Source organism: Rhinatrema bivittatum, chromosome 2 (genome assembly GCF_901001135.1).
Source record: "Rhinatrema bivittatum chromosome 2, aRhiBiv1.1, whole genome shotgun sequence".
Taxonomy (NCBI): domain Eukaryota; kingdom Metazoa; phylum Chordata; class Amphibia; order Gymnophiona; family Rhinatrematidae; genus Rhinatrema; species Rhinatrema bivittatum.
Window position 1 is genome coordinate 25,393,105 of NC_042616.1, and position 19,280 is coordinate 25,412,384.

At 45.7% G+C, this 19,280-nt stretch overlaps 1 protein-coding gene across 1 annotated transcript in view; it reads right to left on the reverse strand.

The window, feature by feature from the left end:
• LOC115083153 (oocyte zinc finger protein XlCOF6-like) overlaps positions 1–19,280 on the reverse strand; it is a 67,574-nt gene that overhangs the window by 17,517 nt on the left and 30,777 nt on the right. Inside the window, exon 4 of the mRNA XM_029586961.1 lies at positions 9,968–10,091. Within this exon, the coding sequence (XP_029442821.1) occupies positions 9,968–10,091 (124 nt within the window). The remainder of the gene's footprint in view (positions 1–9,967; positions 10,092–19,280) is intronic.

Sequence of the window (19,280 nt, forward strand, 5' to 3'; positions counted from 1 at the left end):
AAAAAACCCGTAGCGGTGAAAACAAGATTATACTTGCAAACCGCGGGTGGTATGAAGGTCCAAAAATTACATAAAAATTGTAATAAAATGTCATTAAAAGTATAAGAATGTTAAATGTCAATACTAGCAACGATATAAATAAAATCTTGATACGTGATTGTCATAAGTTACCTCTAGTCGTTGTTCATCGGACAAATTAATATGTTTATATTAGATTTCAATTACCCTAATATTGACTGGGTAAATGTAACATCAGGACTTGGTATTTCTTTATTTATTTATTTAAACATTTTTATATACCGGCATTAGTTGTGGACATCATGCCGGTTCACAGTAAAACTGGTTAAGCTTAGAAATTACATTTTAACAGGGGAGTCAAAACTGGGAAAGGGGGTAAGAGGTAGCTAAGAAAGGACAGAATAACAAAACGTGGTAGAGACAAAACGTGGTAGAGACAAAGTTCTTGGATGTAATAAATGACTGCTTCATGGAGCAATTGGTTCAGGAACCAACAAGAGAGGGAGCTATTTTAGATTTAATTCTTAGAGGAACGCAGGATTTGGTGAGAGAGGTTAACAGTGGTGCAGCCACTTGGCAATAGTGATCATAACACGATCAAATTTAAACTAATAACTGGAAGGGGGACAATAAGTAAATCTACAGCTCTAACACTACACTTTCAAAAGGGAAACTTTGATAAAATGAGGAAAATAGTTAGAAAAAAACTGAAAGGTGCAGCTGCAAAGGTTAAAAGTGTTCAGGTATGGACATTGTTTAAAAATACAATCCTAGATGCGCAGTCCATATGTATTCCACACATTAAGAAAGGTGGAAGGAAGGCAAAACGATTACAGTCATTGTTAAAAGGTGAGGTGAAAGAGGCTATTTTATCCAAAAAAATCCTTCAAAAATTGGAAGAAGGATCCATCTGAAGAAAATAGGATAAAACATAAGCATTGTCAAGTTGTGTAAAACATTGATAAGACAGGCGAAGAGAGAATTTGAAATGAAGTTGGCCATAGAGGCAAAAACTCATAATAAAAACTTTTTTAAATATATCCGAAGCAAGAAACCTGTGAGGGAGTCTGTTGGACCATTAGATGACCGAGGAGTTAAAGGGGGCTCTTAGGGAAGATTGGAGAAATTACTTACCTGATAATTATTTTTTCCTTGGTGTAGACAAACAGACTCAAGACCAATGGGTATTGTGCACTTCTGCTAGCAGATGGGAGACGGAGTCAGATTTCAAGCTGATGTCATCCTAGGTACATATACCCCTGGCACTGACCTCACTTGCTCAGTATTCTTTTCAAAAAGCCAATGTGGTTATATCTTTGCTTAAATAACTTGCTCAAACCTTGACTGGTTCAACTGATTTCCCAACTGGAGACCGCCAGTGTACCCAACTGATTAACGCTGACACCGGATAAATGTGGGTGTCTTGAACTAGGGGTAGGCCTTGGCTTACCAGTATTTGCTTAGTCTCGAGGTCTGTTATCAAAGATTCTCCTTTTTTCTGGGGGCAGCCTTGGGCAGGATGCTGAGTCCATCTGTCTACACTAAGGAAAACAAAATTATCAGGTAAGTAATTTCACCATTTCCTAGCGTGTAGCCAGATGGACTCAGGACCAAGGGTTGTACAAAAGCTACTCCCGGACTGGGCAGGATGCTGCGCGTGGCCTACTTAGTATTGCCCTTGCGAAGGCTGTGTCCTCCCTGGCCTGAACATCCAGGCAATAGAACCTGGAAAAGGTGTGTATGGAGGGCCACGTTGCCGCCCGACAGATCTCGGTGGGCAACATCAGCCTGGTTTCCGCCCAGGAGGTTGCCTCGGCCCTTGTAGAATGAGCCTTAACCTGTAGGGGTAAAGGCTTTCCAGCCTCTATGTAGGCTACCTTGATTACTTCTTTGATCCAGCGGGCTATGGTTGCCCGCGAGGCCGCTTCCCCTTGTTTCATCCTGCTGTGAAGGACGAACAGGTGGTCCGTTTTGCACACCAGTTCCGATCTTTCCAGGTATCGGACTAGGATTCTGCTGACATTTAGATGGCGAAGGAGTGAGTCTTTAGAGTCCTTATGTTCATCTGGAGATGGTAGCGAGATGGTTTGGTTCATGTGAAACCACTTTCATTAAGAAGGAGGGGACAATGCGCAGTTGTATGGTTCCAGGTTCCCGCCGGATAGTGCCTGTAGTTCGGATATGCAGCGAGCTGAGCATATTGCCACCAAGAATGCTGTCTTCGATGTTAGAAGGCATAGTGACAGTCCATGTATAGGTCTGAAGGAAGCCCCCGCTAGGAAGTCTAATACTAGACTGAGATTCCATAGAGGTACCAGCCACTTTAGGGGTGGTCGGAGTTGTTTAACCCCTTTCAGGAAGCGAGACACATCTGAATGGGTAGATAGTCTGATACTGTCCACTTTGGTTCTGAAGCAGGTCAGTGCGGCAACTTGGACCTTGAGGGAGTTGAGCGACAACCCCTTCTTCATGCCGTCCTGTAGGAATTCCAAAACCATGGGGACTTTGGCCGTCCACGGGAGGATCCCATGGTCCTCACACCAGGCTTCGAACACTCTCCAGATCCATATGTAAGACAGGGATGTGGAGAACTTGCATGCTTGGAGCAGGGTGTCAATCATGGCCCTTGAGTAACCTTGCTTCTTCAGGCGAGGCCTCTCAAGGGCTAGACCGTAAGAGAAAATCGAGACGGATCTTCGTGGAGGATCGGACTCTGCCGGAGCAGGTCCCTGTGTGGAGGTAGGTACAGAGGGTTCCTCGCGAGAAGTCTTCTCAAGTCTGCATACCATGGTCATCTTGGCCAGTCCGGGGCCACTAGTAGGACTAGTCCCCTGTGATGCTCTATCCTGCAGATGACCCTGCCCAGTAATGGCCATGGAGGGAAGGCGTACAGTAGGTCTTCCTCTGGCCAGGTCTGGACGAGGGCGTCGATCCCTTGGGATTGTGGCTCTCGTCTGCAGGTAACGAAACTGGGGACTTGGGCACTTAGACGGGTGGCCAGTAGATCCATGGCTGGGAGGCCCCAGCGATTTACTATCAGTTGGAAGGCTGTGGTCGACAGTGTACATTCTCCCGGGTCTAGGCTCTCTCTGCTGAGGAAGTCTGCTGAGACGTCTTTTCCTACGATGTGGGAGGCCGAGATCCCTTGTAGGTTTATCTCCGCCCATGCCATGAGGGGATCTATTTCCAGAGACACCTGTTGACTTTGTTCCCCCCGGCGGTTGATGTAAGCCACTGTTGTCGTGTTGTCCAACATTACCCTGACTGACTCATTGCAGAGTCTGTGGCTGAATCGCAGGCACGCTAGTCTGACTGCTCGAGCTTCCAGGCAGTTTATGTTCCATTCCGCCTCTCTCGTTCCATTGTCCCTGGGCCGTCAGTTCCTGACAGTGGACTCCCCACCCTCACAAGCTCGCATCCGTGGTGAGCAAGATCCAGTTCGGTGGGGATAGGCTTATTCCTCTGCTTAGGTGGTCTTCCTGTAGCCACCACTGGAGTTGGGTCTGAACCTCCACTGGTAGTTGGAGGTGAATTGAGTAGTCCTAGGACAGTGGGTTCCATCGTGACAGTAGGGAGCACTGGCGTGGTCGCATATGGGCCCTTGCCCACGGAATGACCGCCAAGGTTGATGCCATGAGGTCGAGGACCTGAAGATAGTCCCATACCTTGGGGTGTGCATTGGTCATCAATCGTCTCAATTGTTCCATCAGTTTCCTTCTCCTTGGAGGGGGGGAGGCAAACTTTGTTCTGTTTGGTGTCGAACCGGGCCCCCAGATTCTCTAGTGACTGAGAGGGCTGTAGGCAGCTCTTGTTCGTGTTCACGACCCACCCGAGTTCCTACAGTAGGTTCTTGACACTGCTGGTCACCTGCTGGCTCTCCTCAGAAGACTTTGCCCTGATCTGCCAATCGTCCAGGTAAGGATGTACAGATTCCCTTCCTTCCTCAATGTCACTGCCACAACCACCATAATTTTGGTGAAGATCCTGGGGGCAGTTGCTAGGCCAAAAGGAAGTGCCCGGAACTGGTAATGGTGACCCAGTATCGCAAAGCGCAGGAAGTGCTGGTGATCCTGATGGACTGGGATGTGAAGATATGCTTCAGGAAGATCCAAGGAGGTTAGGAACTCTCCCGGTTGTACTGCCATTATAACGAAGCGCAGAGTTTCCATGCAGAAGTGTTGCACCCGCAGATAATGGTTGACATTCTTGAAATCCAAGATGGGCCGGAAAGACCCTTATTTCTTGGGAACGATAAAATAGGTGGAATAGCGCCCAGTATTTTGCTGAGGCGTGGGTACCGGAGTTTGCCTTCAGGCTGAGTAGTCTTGTTAGAGTGGTTTCTACTGCCAGTTTCTTGGAGTGGGAGTGACAGGGTGATCTCAAATTTGTCTCGAGGGATGTTCATTCTCCCTGTTATTTGTAACTGCGCCTCGGCCTTCTTGTTATATGGTTTTGTTGAGTTAACCCTAAGTTTGATGTAAACCGGCCTGATATGATGCTTGTTCATGAAGTTCGGTATAAAAAAAAAAGTTAAATAAATAAATAAATGTTGCGGAACTCCAGAGAGTACCCTTCTCGAATGCTGTTTAGGACCCATTTGTCCGCCGTTATCTTGACCCATCTTTGGTAGAAAAGAGCAAGTCGACCTCCTAAATCTTCTTCCTGTGGATGGGTCAGCCTCTTCTCATTGTGGGGTACGTACGGCTGGAGCCTGCCCCTGGTCCTGCTCCCCTCTTGGTCTGTTTGTTCCGAAAGGACTGGGACCTTCCTGAGGGGCGAGGTGCCTGGAACTGAGCGTTCCCGTAGGGTCTAAAGTGCTGCAATCCTCTGCTCTTGGTTCTTCTGGGGGAGGGACGCAGAGGTCTTTTGTTCCTATCTTCCGGTAGTTGAGGCACTGTTGGCTAATCTCTCCAATTCGCTTCCAAACAAGAGAGATCCTTTAAAGGACATTCTCGTGAGATTCGCTTTAGATGTTGCGTCCGCAGACCAATTCTGTAGCCATAGTTGTCTTCTGGCTGCTACTACCAAGGCAACGCCCCTGGCTAATGTGCGCACTAGGTCTGAGCTTGCGTCTGTGAGAAAGGATGCTGGCGGTTCCGTCGTCTCCCCGGTCTGAGATCCAGAGGTATTTGTCTCTCTCGAGAGGAGCAAAGAGGAACATGCCACCAGTGAGCAGCAGGAGGCAATCTGCAGTGTCATTGCTGTTGCATCAAAGGCCTGCTTAAGGATGGATTCCAATCATCTGTCCTGCGTGTCCTTCAGTGCCGCTCCTCTCTCAATGGGAATTGTTGTTCGCTTTGAGACGGCACAGACCATAGTGTCCACTTTCGGGAAATGCAGGTGTTCCTTGGCCGCAGGTTCCAGAGGGTATAGTGCTTCCAATGCCCGTCCCCCCTTTGAAGCTGGCCTCCGGAACAGTCCATTCCAGATCAATCAGCTCCTGGATGGCTTCCATCATTGGAAAGTAGCATGAGGCCTTACGAAGGGACACGAAGATGGGGTTCGTCTCTGGTTCCACCATAGGGTCAGTGCCCGGAATACCCAGCTTCTTTAGGGTCTGGGACACAAGGGCTGGCAATGCGTCCTTGAGTAAGAAGTGCAGCATGGTTCGGTATGATTCCAACCCTGGAGGGATTTCTCCTTCTTCCAGGGAGTCACTCTCATCATCTGAGGTGTCTCTATATCCCCGGTAGGAGAATTATTATTTAGGCAAGGCATCCGAGCTGGACCGGAAGGATCTAGAATTCCCAGTAGGTGTTGAGCCTGGTGCACAGCTGGGGCTCGTTGTGCCTGAACAAAGGTCTGCAGCCCTTTGAAAAATTCCACACAGGAGAATGGCTCTTTAAAAAAGCCTCCACTAAAGAGTCTGCAGGGTAGTGAATGAAAGTACAGGGAAATGCAGATGAGAATGAATTTATTCAGTCATACATTTCAGAAGTAATACTTCAAAGAGATAGTAACTCAATAATACACCTGGACTAGACCAACATTACTCAAATATTGATTTTATTGATGAAATGGTAACCGAACTTTATTGGCACCTGTTAGAATGTAAGATATCCTACATTTACTTACCTTAGTCTATGTGCCTATTTGTAAACCGTTGCGATGGTATATAACTTAGCGACGGTATAGAAAAGTTTTTAAATAAAGGTCCCTGGGTCCATGTTGATCCCGGGGGAGTGGGGGTGGATTAGGAGCCCCAAAGGTGCCCTCCTGTGGAGCCCCAAAGGTGCCCTCCTGTGGAGCCCCAAAGGTGCCGGAGATACGCAGGTCCGAGGGTGCCATCGTCAGTAGTTCCGGACCCCTCTCCCGACAGTAGGGGTCCGGGTTTTGGTTCCCCCTGAGCTTCTTCGCAAATCTGGCACAGGCAGTACTCCAATTCAGGCTGTGCGGCTCTTATGTGGCAGGCTGCGCAAAGGGGAGTGTCCCTTGGACTTCCTGGGTGGCAGTGTCATTGTTTTCTGTAATTTGTGCGCGTGGACGCCCTCAGAACGTGTCTGTGCGCGTAGTTATGCACGCTCAGTTTTGCACTAGTCTCAGTTGTGTGCGACGCTGTGCGCACAGCTATGCGTGCGTCTATATCAGATGCGTGCAAGTTAGGCGTATCGACCGCCCGGCCTGTCCCGCCGGTCGAGGAGGGGAAATGGCACCAACGACCCCGCTCACGAGATGGCATCCCCTGAGGGTCTCCATGTGTGTGGACCCTTGCACCGGATCAGGGCCTAGCCCCAGCAGGGCTGCTCAACCCGATCGGTGTCCCTTTCAAACATTGCCGGAAAGAATTTTCGGTACGGCAATCCAAGCTCTGGAGATCAGAGACCTGATTAAAAGATTTTTACCTTACCTGTTCTCGGTGCTTACTGGCCGTGTGCTGAGCGGTCTCTGGCTGCGGGGGAAGAGGGAAATACCTTCACCACCTTGCTCGATTTTGCACCCACTGCATTTCCACCATCCTGGGGGCTAAGTCCACACCGGGCACCAGTGACCGGACCAAGGCTCGCCTCAGAGATATCGTAAATCACCTCAGGAATTCTCAACTGGGGGAAGGACCCGTTCTAGACCTCTCATGATTTTAAACACCTCTATCATGTCCCCCCTCACTCGTCTCTTCTCCACGCTGAAAAGTCCTAACCTCTTTAGTCTTTCCTCATAGGGGAGCTGTTCCATTCCCCTTATCATTTTGGTAGCCCTTCTCTGTACCTTCTCCATCGCAAATATATCTTTTTTGAGATGCGGCGACCAGAATTGTACACAGTATTCAAGGTGCGGTCTCACCATGGAGCGATACAGAGGCATTATGACATTTTCCGTTTTATTCACCATTCCCTTTCTAATAATTTCCAACATTCTGTTTGCTTTTTTGACTGCCGCAGCATACTGAACCGACGATTTCAATGTGTTTTCCACTATGACACCTAGATCTCTTTCTTGGGTTGTAGCACCTAATACGGAACCCAACATTGTGTAATTATAGCATGGGTTATTTTTCCCTATATGCATCACCTTGCACTTATCCACATTAAATTTCATCTGCCATTTGGATGCCCAATTTTCCAGTCTCACAAGGTCTTCCTGCAATTTATCACAATCCGCTTGTGATTTAACTACTCTGAACAATTTTGTGTCATCTGCAAATTTGATTATCTCACTCGTCGTATTTCTTTCCAGATCATTTATAAATATATTGAAAAGTAGGGGTCCCAATACAGATCCTTGAGGCACTCCACTGTCCACTCCCTTCCACTGAGAAAATTGTTCATTTAATCCTACTCCCTGTTTCCTGTCTTTTAGCCAGTTTGCAATCCACAAAAGGACATCACCACCTATCCCATGACTTTTTACTTTTCCTAGAAGCCTCTCATGAGGAACTTTGTCAAATGCCTTCTGAAAATCCAAGTATACTATATCTACCGGTTCACCTTTATCCACATGTTTAATAACTCCATCAAAAAAGTGAAGCAGATTTGTGAGGCAAGACTTGCCCTGGGTAAAGCCATGCTGACTTTGTTCCATTAAACCATGTCTTTCTATATGTTCTGTGATTTTGATGTTTAGAACACTTTCCACTATTTTTCCTGGCACTGAAGTCAGGCTAACCGGTCTGTAGTTTCCCGGATCACCCCTGGAGCCCTTTTTAAATATTGGGGTTACATTTGCTATCCTCCAGTCTTCAGATACAATGGATGATTTTAATGATAAGTTACAAATTTTTACTAATAGGTCTGAAATTTCATTTTTTAGTTCCTTCAGAACTCTGGGGTGTATACCATCCGGTCCGGGTGATTTACGACTCTTCAGTTTGTCAATCAGGCCTACCACATCTTCTAGGTTCACCGTGATTTGATTCAGTCCATCTGAATCATTACCCATGAAAACCTTCTCCATTACGGGTACCTCCCCAACATCCTCTTCAGTAAACACCGAAGCAAAGAAATCATTTAATCTTTCCGCGATGGCCTTATCTTCTCTAAGTGCTCCTTTAACCCCTCGATCATCTAACAGTCCAACTGACTCCCTCACAGGCTTTCTGCTTCGGATATATTTTAAAAGGTTTTTACTGTGAGTTTTTGCCTCTACAGCCAACTTCTTTTCAAATTCTCTCTTAGCCTGTCTTATCAATGTCTTACATTTAACTTGCCAATATTTATGCTTTATCCTATTTTCTTTTGTTGGATCCTTCTTCCAATCCTTCTTCCAATTTTTGAATGAAGATCTTCTGGCTAAAATAGCTTCTTTCACCTCCCCTTTTAACCATGCCGGTAATTGTTTTGCCTTCTTTCCACCTTTCTTAATGTGTGGAATACATCTGGACTGTGCTTCTAGGATGGTATTTTTTACTTTTGTAGCCGCTCCTTTCAGTTTTTTTCTAACAATTTTTCTCATTTTATCAAAGTTTCCCTTTTGAAAGTTTAGCACGAGAGTCTTGGATTTGCACACTGTTCCTCTTCCAGTCATTAAATCAAATTTGATCATATTATGATCACTACTGCCAAGTGATTCGGATAATATTGCCAACTATTTCGGATAATAGAAAAACTAGGGGGCACTCCATGAAGTTAGCATGGGGCACATTTAAAACTAATCGGAGAAAGTTCTTTTTTACTCAACGCACAATTAAACTCTGGAATTTGTTGCCAGAGGATGTGGTTAGTGCAGTTAGTATAGCTGTGTTTAAAAAAGGATTGGATAAGTTCTTGGAGGAGAAGTCCATTACCTGCTATTAAGTTCACTTAGAGAATAGCCACTGCCATTAGCAATGGTAACATGGAATAGACTTAGTTTTTGGGTACTTGCCAGGTTCTTATGGCCTGGATTGGCCACTGTTGGAAACAGGATGCTGGGCTTGATGGACCCTTGGTCTGACCCAGTATGGCATGGTCTTATGTAAACTTTTGTGTCTGCATAATTCACTTTCTTTTTATTGAGGAAAAGTGATCTCAGGTATCAGCACAGAGAGGAGATCTCAGGGATGGGAGAAAAAAAAAAGGATGAGGGGATCAAGCATTGAGAGAGGAGAGGGAGAAAGGAGCAGGCATGGGGAGGGGAGAGGGAGAGAGAGGAGCAGGCATGGGGAGGGGAGAGGGAGAGAGGAGCAGGCATGGGGAGGGAGAGAGAGGAGCAGGCATGGGGAGGGGAGAGGGAGAGAGAGGAGCAGGCATGGGGAGGGGAGAGGGAGAGAGAGGAGCAGGCATGGGGAGGGGAGAGGGAGAGAGAGGAGCAGGCATGGGGAGGGGAGAGGGAGAGAGAAGCAGGCATGGGGAGGGAAGAGAGAGAGAGGAGCAGGCATGGGGAGGGGAGGGGAGAGGGAGAGAGGACAGGCCTCGTGCACCTATTGCTAAATCCAGCCCTGTTTGCACATCTCTGGTGTAGAGATGACCCAGGAAAAAATGACTTTTAGTAAAACATCCCCGGTATTTATTAAAAATGGAGATTATGCAATCCTTACCTACAGAGCTCAGGGTCTCATAATTCTCCTTCACATCCCTGTAAAGCTCCTTCTGTCCTTCATCTAAACAACCCCCTTCCTCCTGGGAGAAAGAGACAGCGATGTCCTCAAACGTCACCGGCACCTGAAACACAAACCAGAAACACTCAGGGACACGTGGAGGGGCTCAGCTGGCTTTAATCCCATAACATTTTATCATGGAAGAGGGGACACCAGGACCCCTCATCCCCAGGAACTGCCAGACTTGTTCCCCTGGACTCAGTTTCCTTTCTGGACCTCAGGGTTTACAAGTCTAATCCCAGAGACCCAGAATATCAAACGTCTCTGCCTGGATAAATCAGTGAATAATAAAACCCCAGATCTAACAGAGAATTATCCAGAACATCAGGAACATCTGATTCTGTCACATCAGGAGGGCTCACTGTGCTCTCATCCTCCTGTTTGCTCAGTCCCTAACCTTGGGTCATCTTTGATGCCTCTCCCTCCTCCTGCACATCCAAAACACTGCTAAAGTGAGTCAGTTCCTCCTCTATAACACTGCTAAAATCTCTCCCTTCCTCTCTGAGCCAAAACCCTCCTCCCCTCTCTTATCACCTCCTGCTTAGACTTCTGTAACTTGCTCCTTGCTGACCTCCTGCTGAATCGTTTTTCTCCACTACAATCTCTTCAACATTCAGCTGCATGACTTCTCTTTCTTTAACCTCGCTATGATCATGTAACCCCTCTTCTCAGGTCGCTACATTGGCTCTCTGTCCACTTCCACCTACAGTTCAAGCTTCTCTCCCTCCCCTACAAATGCACTCACTCTGCAGCTCCTCACTGCCTTTCTTCTCTTCTCTCTCCCTTCCCTCTCCCTTCCTCGTGAACGCCGTTCCTCTAATCTGTGCCTTTCTCCTCCACCACCACCTTCCGATTCCCTGCTTTCTGCCTCGCTCTGCCGAGTGCCTGGAAGAAACTTCCTGAGTCCTTGGATTTTGTTTCCTTCTCTGGCCATATGCAAATCCAGTTCAAAACACTCACATAAGAACATAAGAAATTGCCATGCTGGGTCAGACCAAGGGTCCATCAAGCCCAGCATCCTGTTTCCAACAGAGGCCAAAACCAGGCCACAAGAACCTGGCAATTACCCATGCTACTAGTAAAATTGATTAATAGCCGTTAATGGACTTCTCTTCCAAGAACTTATCCAAACCTTTTTTGAACCCAGCTACACTAACTGCACTAACCACTCACCTCATTGATGCTGCTTTTAAATCCTAAGTACTTCACTATATAAGATACTTCTTCCAGATTCTTGTTTGTCGTGTATGAGGAGAAATCACTACTGACCTGATAATTTTCTTTTCTTTAATGAAAATAGCTGGATCCACATCAGTGGGTTATGCAACTCTACCAGCAGACGGAGACAGAGCAACGCTGACATCACAGTATATAAACCCCTACACTGACATCAGCCTGCTAGTATTCTCTGCAAAAGCCAACTGTGGACAAACTAACAAAACTTGATTATTAACAGACAACCATTCCGGCACTTAGCCAGCAGGAAACACTGACCTCAGACAAGGAGGGTAATAACACTAATCTAGGGGCTGGATTGACACTTACCTGTAACCCCACCAACACGTGGCCACGCAGGAGGACAATAGCACAACCCGCCAGCAGCCAAGGACAGGAAGGTGGATCCACCTATCTTCATTAAAGAAAAGGAAATTATCAGCTAAGTAGTAATTTCTCCAATCCTAGAATTCAGATAGATGGATCCACACCAGTGGGATAAGAACATAAGAACATAAGAAAATGCCATACTGGGTCAGACCAAGGGTACATCAAGCCCAGCATCCTGTTTCCAACAGTGGCCAATCCAGGCCATAAGAACCTGGCAAGTACACACGAACAGGGCAGGAGGCTGCTCGCGGTCCGATCAACATCACACGTGCGAAGGCTGCATCCTGGGCTTGCACATCCAGGCAGTAATGCCTGGAAAATGTGTGTACGGAGGACCGTGTCGCAGCTCGGCAAATCTCGACAGGAGACAATAATCTAATCTCTGCCCATGACACTGCCTGAGCCCTAGTGTAATGAGTTCTAACCTGACTAGGCAACGGCTGCTCAGCATCCACATATGTGGCCGTAACTACCTTCTTAATGCAGCGGGCTACTGCAGTCCACGGCGCCAACTCGCCCCATTTACTGCCACATAGAAATGATGGCAGAAAAGGACCAAATGGTGCATCCAGTCTGCTCAGTAAGCTTATGGTAGTATCTGCAGTGTCGTGTATGTTACCCCATGCTTATTTATTTATTATTTTTCTATACCGAACTTCATGACAAGCTTCATATCAGGCCGGTTTACATCAAACTTAGGGGTTAACTTAACAAAACCATATAACAAGAATGCCGAGGCACAGATACAAATAACATGGAAAATAAACTTGGGGGCTAGAGTAGCCAGGAAACAAAGGACAGAAAAAACTGGAGAATGAACACGAATGAATATACAGTGGCGTCATATAGCCCAATAGACATTTAGTCTATTGGGCTATATGACGAGCACTGTTATCAGTTATCAGTTGCACTGTTATCAGTTATCTTATCAGTTTCCCAGACCATAAAAGTCAGGGCCTCGTTGGTTGCTGTTTGAATCCAATTCCCCGTTACCCCCTTTGCTCATCAGTTAACCCCATAGTAAAAGTCGGGGCCCCTTGTTGGTTGCTGTCTGACTCCATTTCCCCTTTTCTCCCTGCTGTTGAAGCAGAAAGCAATGATGGACTTGCATCAACAGCATAAAGGCTTATTGGTGAAGGGTAATAACCGCCGCACATTGCCGGTGCAAGGGTATTGGGCGCCCTAGGCGACCCTTGTGCTGTCGCTCCCCCCCCCCCCAGGTCACGCGCCCTCTCCCCTACCCGTTTCAGCGCCGACTGTGTGCTTCTGAAGGCGCCGAGCCATAGGGGGGCACCGAAGAGCAGCCACGTGGCGCCGCAAGCGGGGCCTATCCTGCTCGTGGCAAAGAGAAATAGAAACAGGTGGGGGGGGGGGGTGCGACAGTGTGTGCTTCTCAGGGCCGCACAGTCTCTATTTCTGTTTGCCTTGAGCGTGGCTGCTCTTTGGCACCCCCTACAGCTTGGCACCCTAGGCGACCGCCGAAGTTCACCCAATGGATGCGCCGGCCCTGTGTGCAGCCCCTCAAGCAATACCTGGAGGAGGCACCATCCATGGTGATGTCTTTCTGATGGTTGGTCAGTCTCCAGGATGTCATGTACTGCCAAAACCATGATGCAGGTGGCTGCTGGTACATTGCTTACTCGTTCTTTAATGTATTTTGCCCTGATAAGCTTGCAGACAGCTCTTGGTATTCAAAAGGCCTACGCAATGTGTTACAGTCAGGGTTATCCATTTGCATGACAATTAGGGCTTCTAATGGTCCCAACCCAATCTTCTCCAAGCTAGATGGAAGAACGAGAACATGAGATACCCTGCAAGGTCCTTGTCAGTGCTCCTTCTGGGTTATTCTGATGCAGTTGTAGATAAAAAAAACTACAGAGGAAAGGCATCAGCTCCTACAGGCACATCTCTTCTATTCCATACCAGTGGCATAGCCAGAAATTTATTTTTTGGGGGGCCCAAGGTTAACATGGGTGAGCAGATGATGTATAACTCTAGACCAGGGGTGGGCAAGTCCGGTCCTCGAGGGCTGCAAACCAGTCGGGTTTTCAGGATACCCCTAATGAATATGCATGAAATAGATTTGCATACAACTGAGGCAGTGTGAATGCAGGTCTCTATCATGCATATTTATCAAGGATATCCTGAGAACCCGACTGGTTTGCAGCCCTCGAGGACCGGAATTGCCCACCCCTGCTCTAGACCCCACTATTTGCACTCTTATCAATAAATAATGCCTTAGAGTGCATCCGATGATGGATTTGTAAGTAATTTCATCATGAGTGATGCTTTAAAAATATTTAAATTCTATAATTTCAAGCACTTACCAGCATTAAAAATACCTTATTAATCTATATTAATTTATTTTATGTTTATTGCAGTTTATAAATACAAATCATGTAAAATGTAACAGAAGTTTAACAGATACATCAGATCCAATTATGTAATAAAACAATTATAAAATGTATTCTTTCATGAATCCTCTTTCAAAAATGCAGAGAATATCATAACTACAATAAAACAGTATTAATCATAATAATCATCGTAAGAACTTAAAATTTGCCACAGGAGAAGAACAGAACTAGGACATGCAAAAGACAATATAGTCACATGCTGGTGTCACTTCAGTGACAGCAAAACAAACTCTCGCCAATGCCAACACCTACAACCTTCCCCCGCCATACCATAATGGCAGTAACTCTCAGGACTCAAAACAGCAGCAACCTTACCTTAAACAAGGCAGCAAAGGCAAACATTACACCAGGCCCTAGAACACTAGTACACTACGTAGTGGGCATACAGAATAAACGGAACTACTACAAAACCCTACTGAGAAACTACACACTAGTCACACGTGTGCCACACAGACAGAGCCTTACCTAATACAGAATAAGGAGACTACAAATTAGAAACAAACATACAAATAGATAAAACTGAAATGGAAAGCCCAGGAAACTAGTCTCAGCCTCTGTGAACACTGGAATACTGAAGGAACAGCAAAATACAAATATATAAGAAAGCTCCAGTCCCAAAGATGGCAGATTCCAATTGCTGGAAGTCAAAATCATTTTTTTTTTTTTTACCTTTGTTGTCTGATCTTATTTTTTCTGATCGGTTGGTCCCAGGCTCTTTGTTCCCCTGGTCTATCTTTTCCTTTTTCAAGGTCTCTTTTATTCTGTTTCTTCTCTCTCCTCTTCTTCTTTCCTTCCTCCTTCTTACACACACACACACACAGATTCTCTCTCACGTGCACTCTCTCTCAAACACACGCTTTCTCTCACACAGGCTCCCACTTTTGCATGCTCTCTCTCTCTCACATTTATTTTATTTATTTATTTAACTTTTTTTTATACCGACCTTCATGGTAAAAACCATATCAAATCGGTTTACACAAAACAGGGGGGAAAAACTATAACAATAAACAATCATTTAACAGAAGAAGCAAAGTTACAATCAAAAAGGAGGATAAACTTGGAAGCTTATTCAGCTGGAAAGATAGTTTAACTGCCTTTGCTGCCCCTAAGAAACATAATAAAAATTAAGAATTAGGTGATTGTACTTTTTAGGTACTTCGAAGAGGTACCTAGTTCCATGGCTCATGAAGGGTGGCTAGGCCATTAGAATGTATCCAAGGTATACGAGAAGGCTTGGCGGAAAATCTAGTCTTAAGTTTTTTCCTAAATGTTAGATGGCAGGGCTCCAGTCTGAGGTCTGTGGGGATGTTGTTCCAGATGGCCGGGCCGGCTGTTGAGAATGCCCGGTCTTTAGTCATGGTATGACGTGTGGCTTTGGTTGGTGGGGCTTGCAGAGTTCCTTTGTATGCTTCTCTGATGGGTCTGGTAGAGGTGTGGAGTTTGAATGAGATTTCAAGGTCTAGCTGTAATTGTTCGTGGATGGTTTTGTGTATTATGGTGAGGGATTTGTATAGTATTCTGTAGCTTACTGGCAGCCAGTGTAAGTTCCGGAGGATGGGTGAGATGTGTTCTCCACGGTTGGTATTGGTCAAAATTCTAGCTGCGGCATTCTGTAGCATCTGTAGCGGTTTGGTGGTAGAGTTAGGGAGTCCGAGGAGGAGAGTGTTGCAATAGTCTATTTTGGCAAACAGCATGGTTTGTAGAACTGTCCTGAAGTCGTGGAAATACAGGAGAGGTTTGAGTCTTTTTAAAACCTGGAGTTTATAGAAACAGTCTTTGGTCGTGTTGTTGATCGTTTTCTTTAGGTTTAGGCGGTTGTCAAGGATAACCCCGAGGTCTCTTACATGTGTGACCTGGGTGTTAGGGAGGGTCTGTGGGAGGGAGTTAATTTGGTTGGAAGAGATAAGGAGTAGTTCGGTCTTGGTGGCATTAAGGACCAGGTTCAAACTGTTGAGAAGGCTGGTGATAGATTGAAGGCAGTTGTTCCGGAAAGTGAGTGATTTTGAAATGGACTCTGTTATAGGAATCAGAATCTGTACGTCATCTGCATATAGGTAGTGTATTAGTTTTAGACCTGTTAGCAGCTGGCAAAGGGGGAGGAGGTAAATGTTGAAAAGCGTAGGTGATAAGGATGATCCTTGAGATACACCAAGTGAAGAATTTGTAGTAGGTGATTCTTTATTATTAATTTTGACTTTAAAGCTTCAGTTGCTGAGGAAAGAGTTGAACCATCTGTGAACCGATCCAGATAGCCCTATGTCTGAGAGGCAGTTAAGGAGGATGGAGTGGTTGACTGTGTCGAATGTTGCCAAAATGTCTAGAAGGACTAGAAGAAAAGAATGGCCTTTGTCTAGTCCCATGATAATATGATCTGTTAGGGAGATGAGGAGGGTTTCCGTGTTGCGTGATTTGCGAAAGCCTTATTGGGAAGGATATAGGATATTGTGTTCTCCTAGATATTCAGAGAGTTGTGTGTTGACTAGTTTCTCTGTGAGTTTGGCTAAGAATGGGAGATTAGAGATGGGATGGAAATTAGCTAATTCTCTAGGATCTAGATTATGTTTCTTGAGGAGGGGTTTCAGAGAAGCCAACGGTCCGGAGATGGTGTGTGGGATAAGTAGCAGAAGTTTAGATGGGATGTTGTCTGCCGGGTGGCTGGATGGTTTGTCTTTTAAGTAGGGATTCAATCACACTGGTAGAGATTAGTTCGAAATTGTCGAGATTGGCTCCAGAATGATTGGGGATATAGGAGAATGTAGCGAGGGAGGTAGTGTTGGTTGGGAGGAGTGCAAGAGTGTTCGAGATCTTCTTCTGAAAGAATAATGCGAGCTCGTTAGCCTTGGTTTGTGCCTGTTCATCTGGTATCGTCGGGGGGGGCGGGGGGCTGATTTTGTGATTTGTGAAATATAAGAGAAAAGAGCCTTGGCATCAAATTGGAGATCGCGGATTCTCTTGGCATAGAATTCTCTTTTTGTCCTTAGAATTGAGGTCCTGTAATGATGAAGGGTTCCTTTGTATGCCGATAATGTAGCTGTATCGGGGGCTTTGCGCCATCTGTTTTCTTTGTGTCGGAGGTCTTGCTTCATCTATTTAATTTATTTAAGAGGTTTTATATACCGATGCTCATGAAAAATCATATCGCGTTGGTTTACATATAACTTTAGTTGGAATTACAATAAACAGGGGAGTTTAACCTGGAAAAAACAACTCTGGGGAGAGTCACAAACAAGAATAGAGGTGGAGGAAGAGTAATAGCGTTAATAACATTAACAATTAAAGTAACAATAATGATATCTGTGTTAAGTCATGCGGTTAGGTGAAAGAGTCTTATGGCGTACTTCAGTTCTTCAGGGAAACGCTTGACTGAAGAGCCAGGTCTTAAGCTTTTTTTTTAATGTCTTTTGGCAGGTTTCTAGGCGCAGGTCAGGTGTTAGAGAATTCCGTTGTGTGGGCCCTGCTGTGGAGAGGGCCCTTTTTCTGAGAGTGGTCTTGGAGGGATGAGCGTGGAGTGTGCCTTTGTGTGCTGCTCTTATAGGTCTGACTGACGTGTGTAGTCGAAGCGGGAAGATTAGATCCAGTGGGGTCTGCATGTGGATATATTTGTGGATCAGCATTAGAGCTTTGTAAATGATTCTGAATTTGACGGGGAGCCAGTGTAAGCTCTTTGGAACCGGAGAAATATGTTCATTTCTTTTGGTATTCGTCAGAATCCTTGCCATGGTGTTCTGTAGCATCTGTAAGGGTTTTGTAGTGGAAGCAGGAAGGCCGAGTAGGAGAAAGTTGCAGTAGTCAATTTTAGAGAATATGATAGCTTGAAGTACCGAGCGGAAGTCGTGGGTGTGCAGGAGGGGTTTAAGCTTTTTTAGAATTTGCAGTTTGTAGAAACCTTCCTTAGTTGTATTATTGATAAATGATTTGAGGTTCAGCCTGTTGTCGAGTTTGACTCCGAGGTCCCTCACATGTGTGGTGGAAGTCAAGTTGGGAGCCAGTAGGTTGCTGAGGGCCAAATTGTTATCATTTTGCGAGATGAGTAAGAGTTCAGTTTTAGAAGTATTAAGAACTAAGTTTAGGCTGGATAATAGGAGGTTGATGGAGTGTAAACAGCAGTTCCAGAAATCGATGGTTTTTTTTTCAAAGATTCGGTGACTGTAATAAGAATCTGGACATCATCTGCGTAGATAAAGTGAGTAAGTTTTAGATTTGAGAGAAGCTGGCAGAGGGGGAGAAGGTAGATATTGAACAACATCTGTTTAAGTTCCGGAGAGAACCAGGGTTGTTTTCCTTTTTGCGCTGGGTTAATTATTTTAACGACTGCAGGGCATAATTTATTTGCTACTGTTTCAGTGATTTTGTGCCAGGAAAGCACGGCTGAGTCGGGGTTGGATACATCCAAGTTTGTGAGTTCCTTAGAAAGATAATCACTGAGCAAGTCAGATGCACATGGTTTCCTGAAATGAATGGTGGAATGGTGCTGTGGGGTGTTAGGCTGTTTTTTGGTGGTGAGGGTGGTGGTTATCAGAACGTGGTCTGACCAGGGGACTGGGGTAAAAGTCGGTGCAGTCGTGAGAGACAAATTAGAGTTAATGGAAATAAGGTCCAATGTGTGTCCTGCTTTGTGGGTGGGTTTGTTGATGATTTGATTGAGGCCCATTGCATTGAGGGAGGTGAGGAGGGCTTCACAGTTGGGAGAGCGGGGTGAGGCATCGATATGGAGGTTGAAATCCCCCATGATGATAGCAGGAAGGTCTGTATTGATGTGCTTCACTATAGCTTCTATAAGGAGGGAGGCGTCCGCAGCTAGTACTCCTGGTGGGGCATATACTAGCACGATTTGAAGTTGTTTCGATTTGAATAAACCCAATTCCAATTTGGACTCAGACTTGATTGTATGTGAAGTAAGTCTGAATTCTTTCTTAGTAGCTAGTAGAAGGCCGCCCCCTCGTTTTTTGTGTCTGGGAACTGAAAAAATGTCATATAGGTGTGTGAGTAATTGATTGATTAGAGCTATGTCTGAGTTTTTTAGCCAGGTTTCTGTGATGGCACAGATGTCTGGCTTAGAGTCCAGGAGATAGTCGTTGAGGATGTGTGTTTTTTTAGTCAGTGACTGTGCATTAAAAAGGGTTAAAGGGAGTAGGGTGAATCCCAGGAGCTGGGTCAGGGGGGTAATCATGATTGGAATGAGAGATCTTGGTGTCCTTGCTGGTAATACTTGAGAAGGATAAATGCAGAAGTGG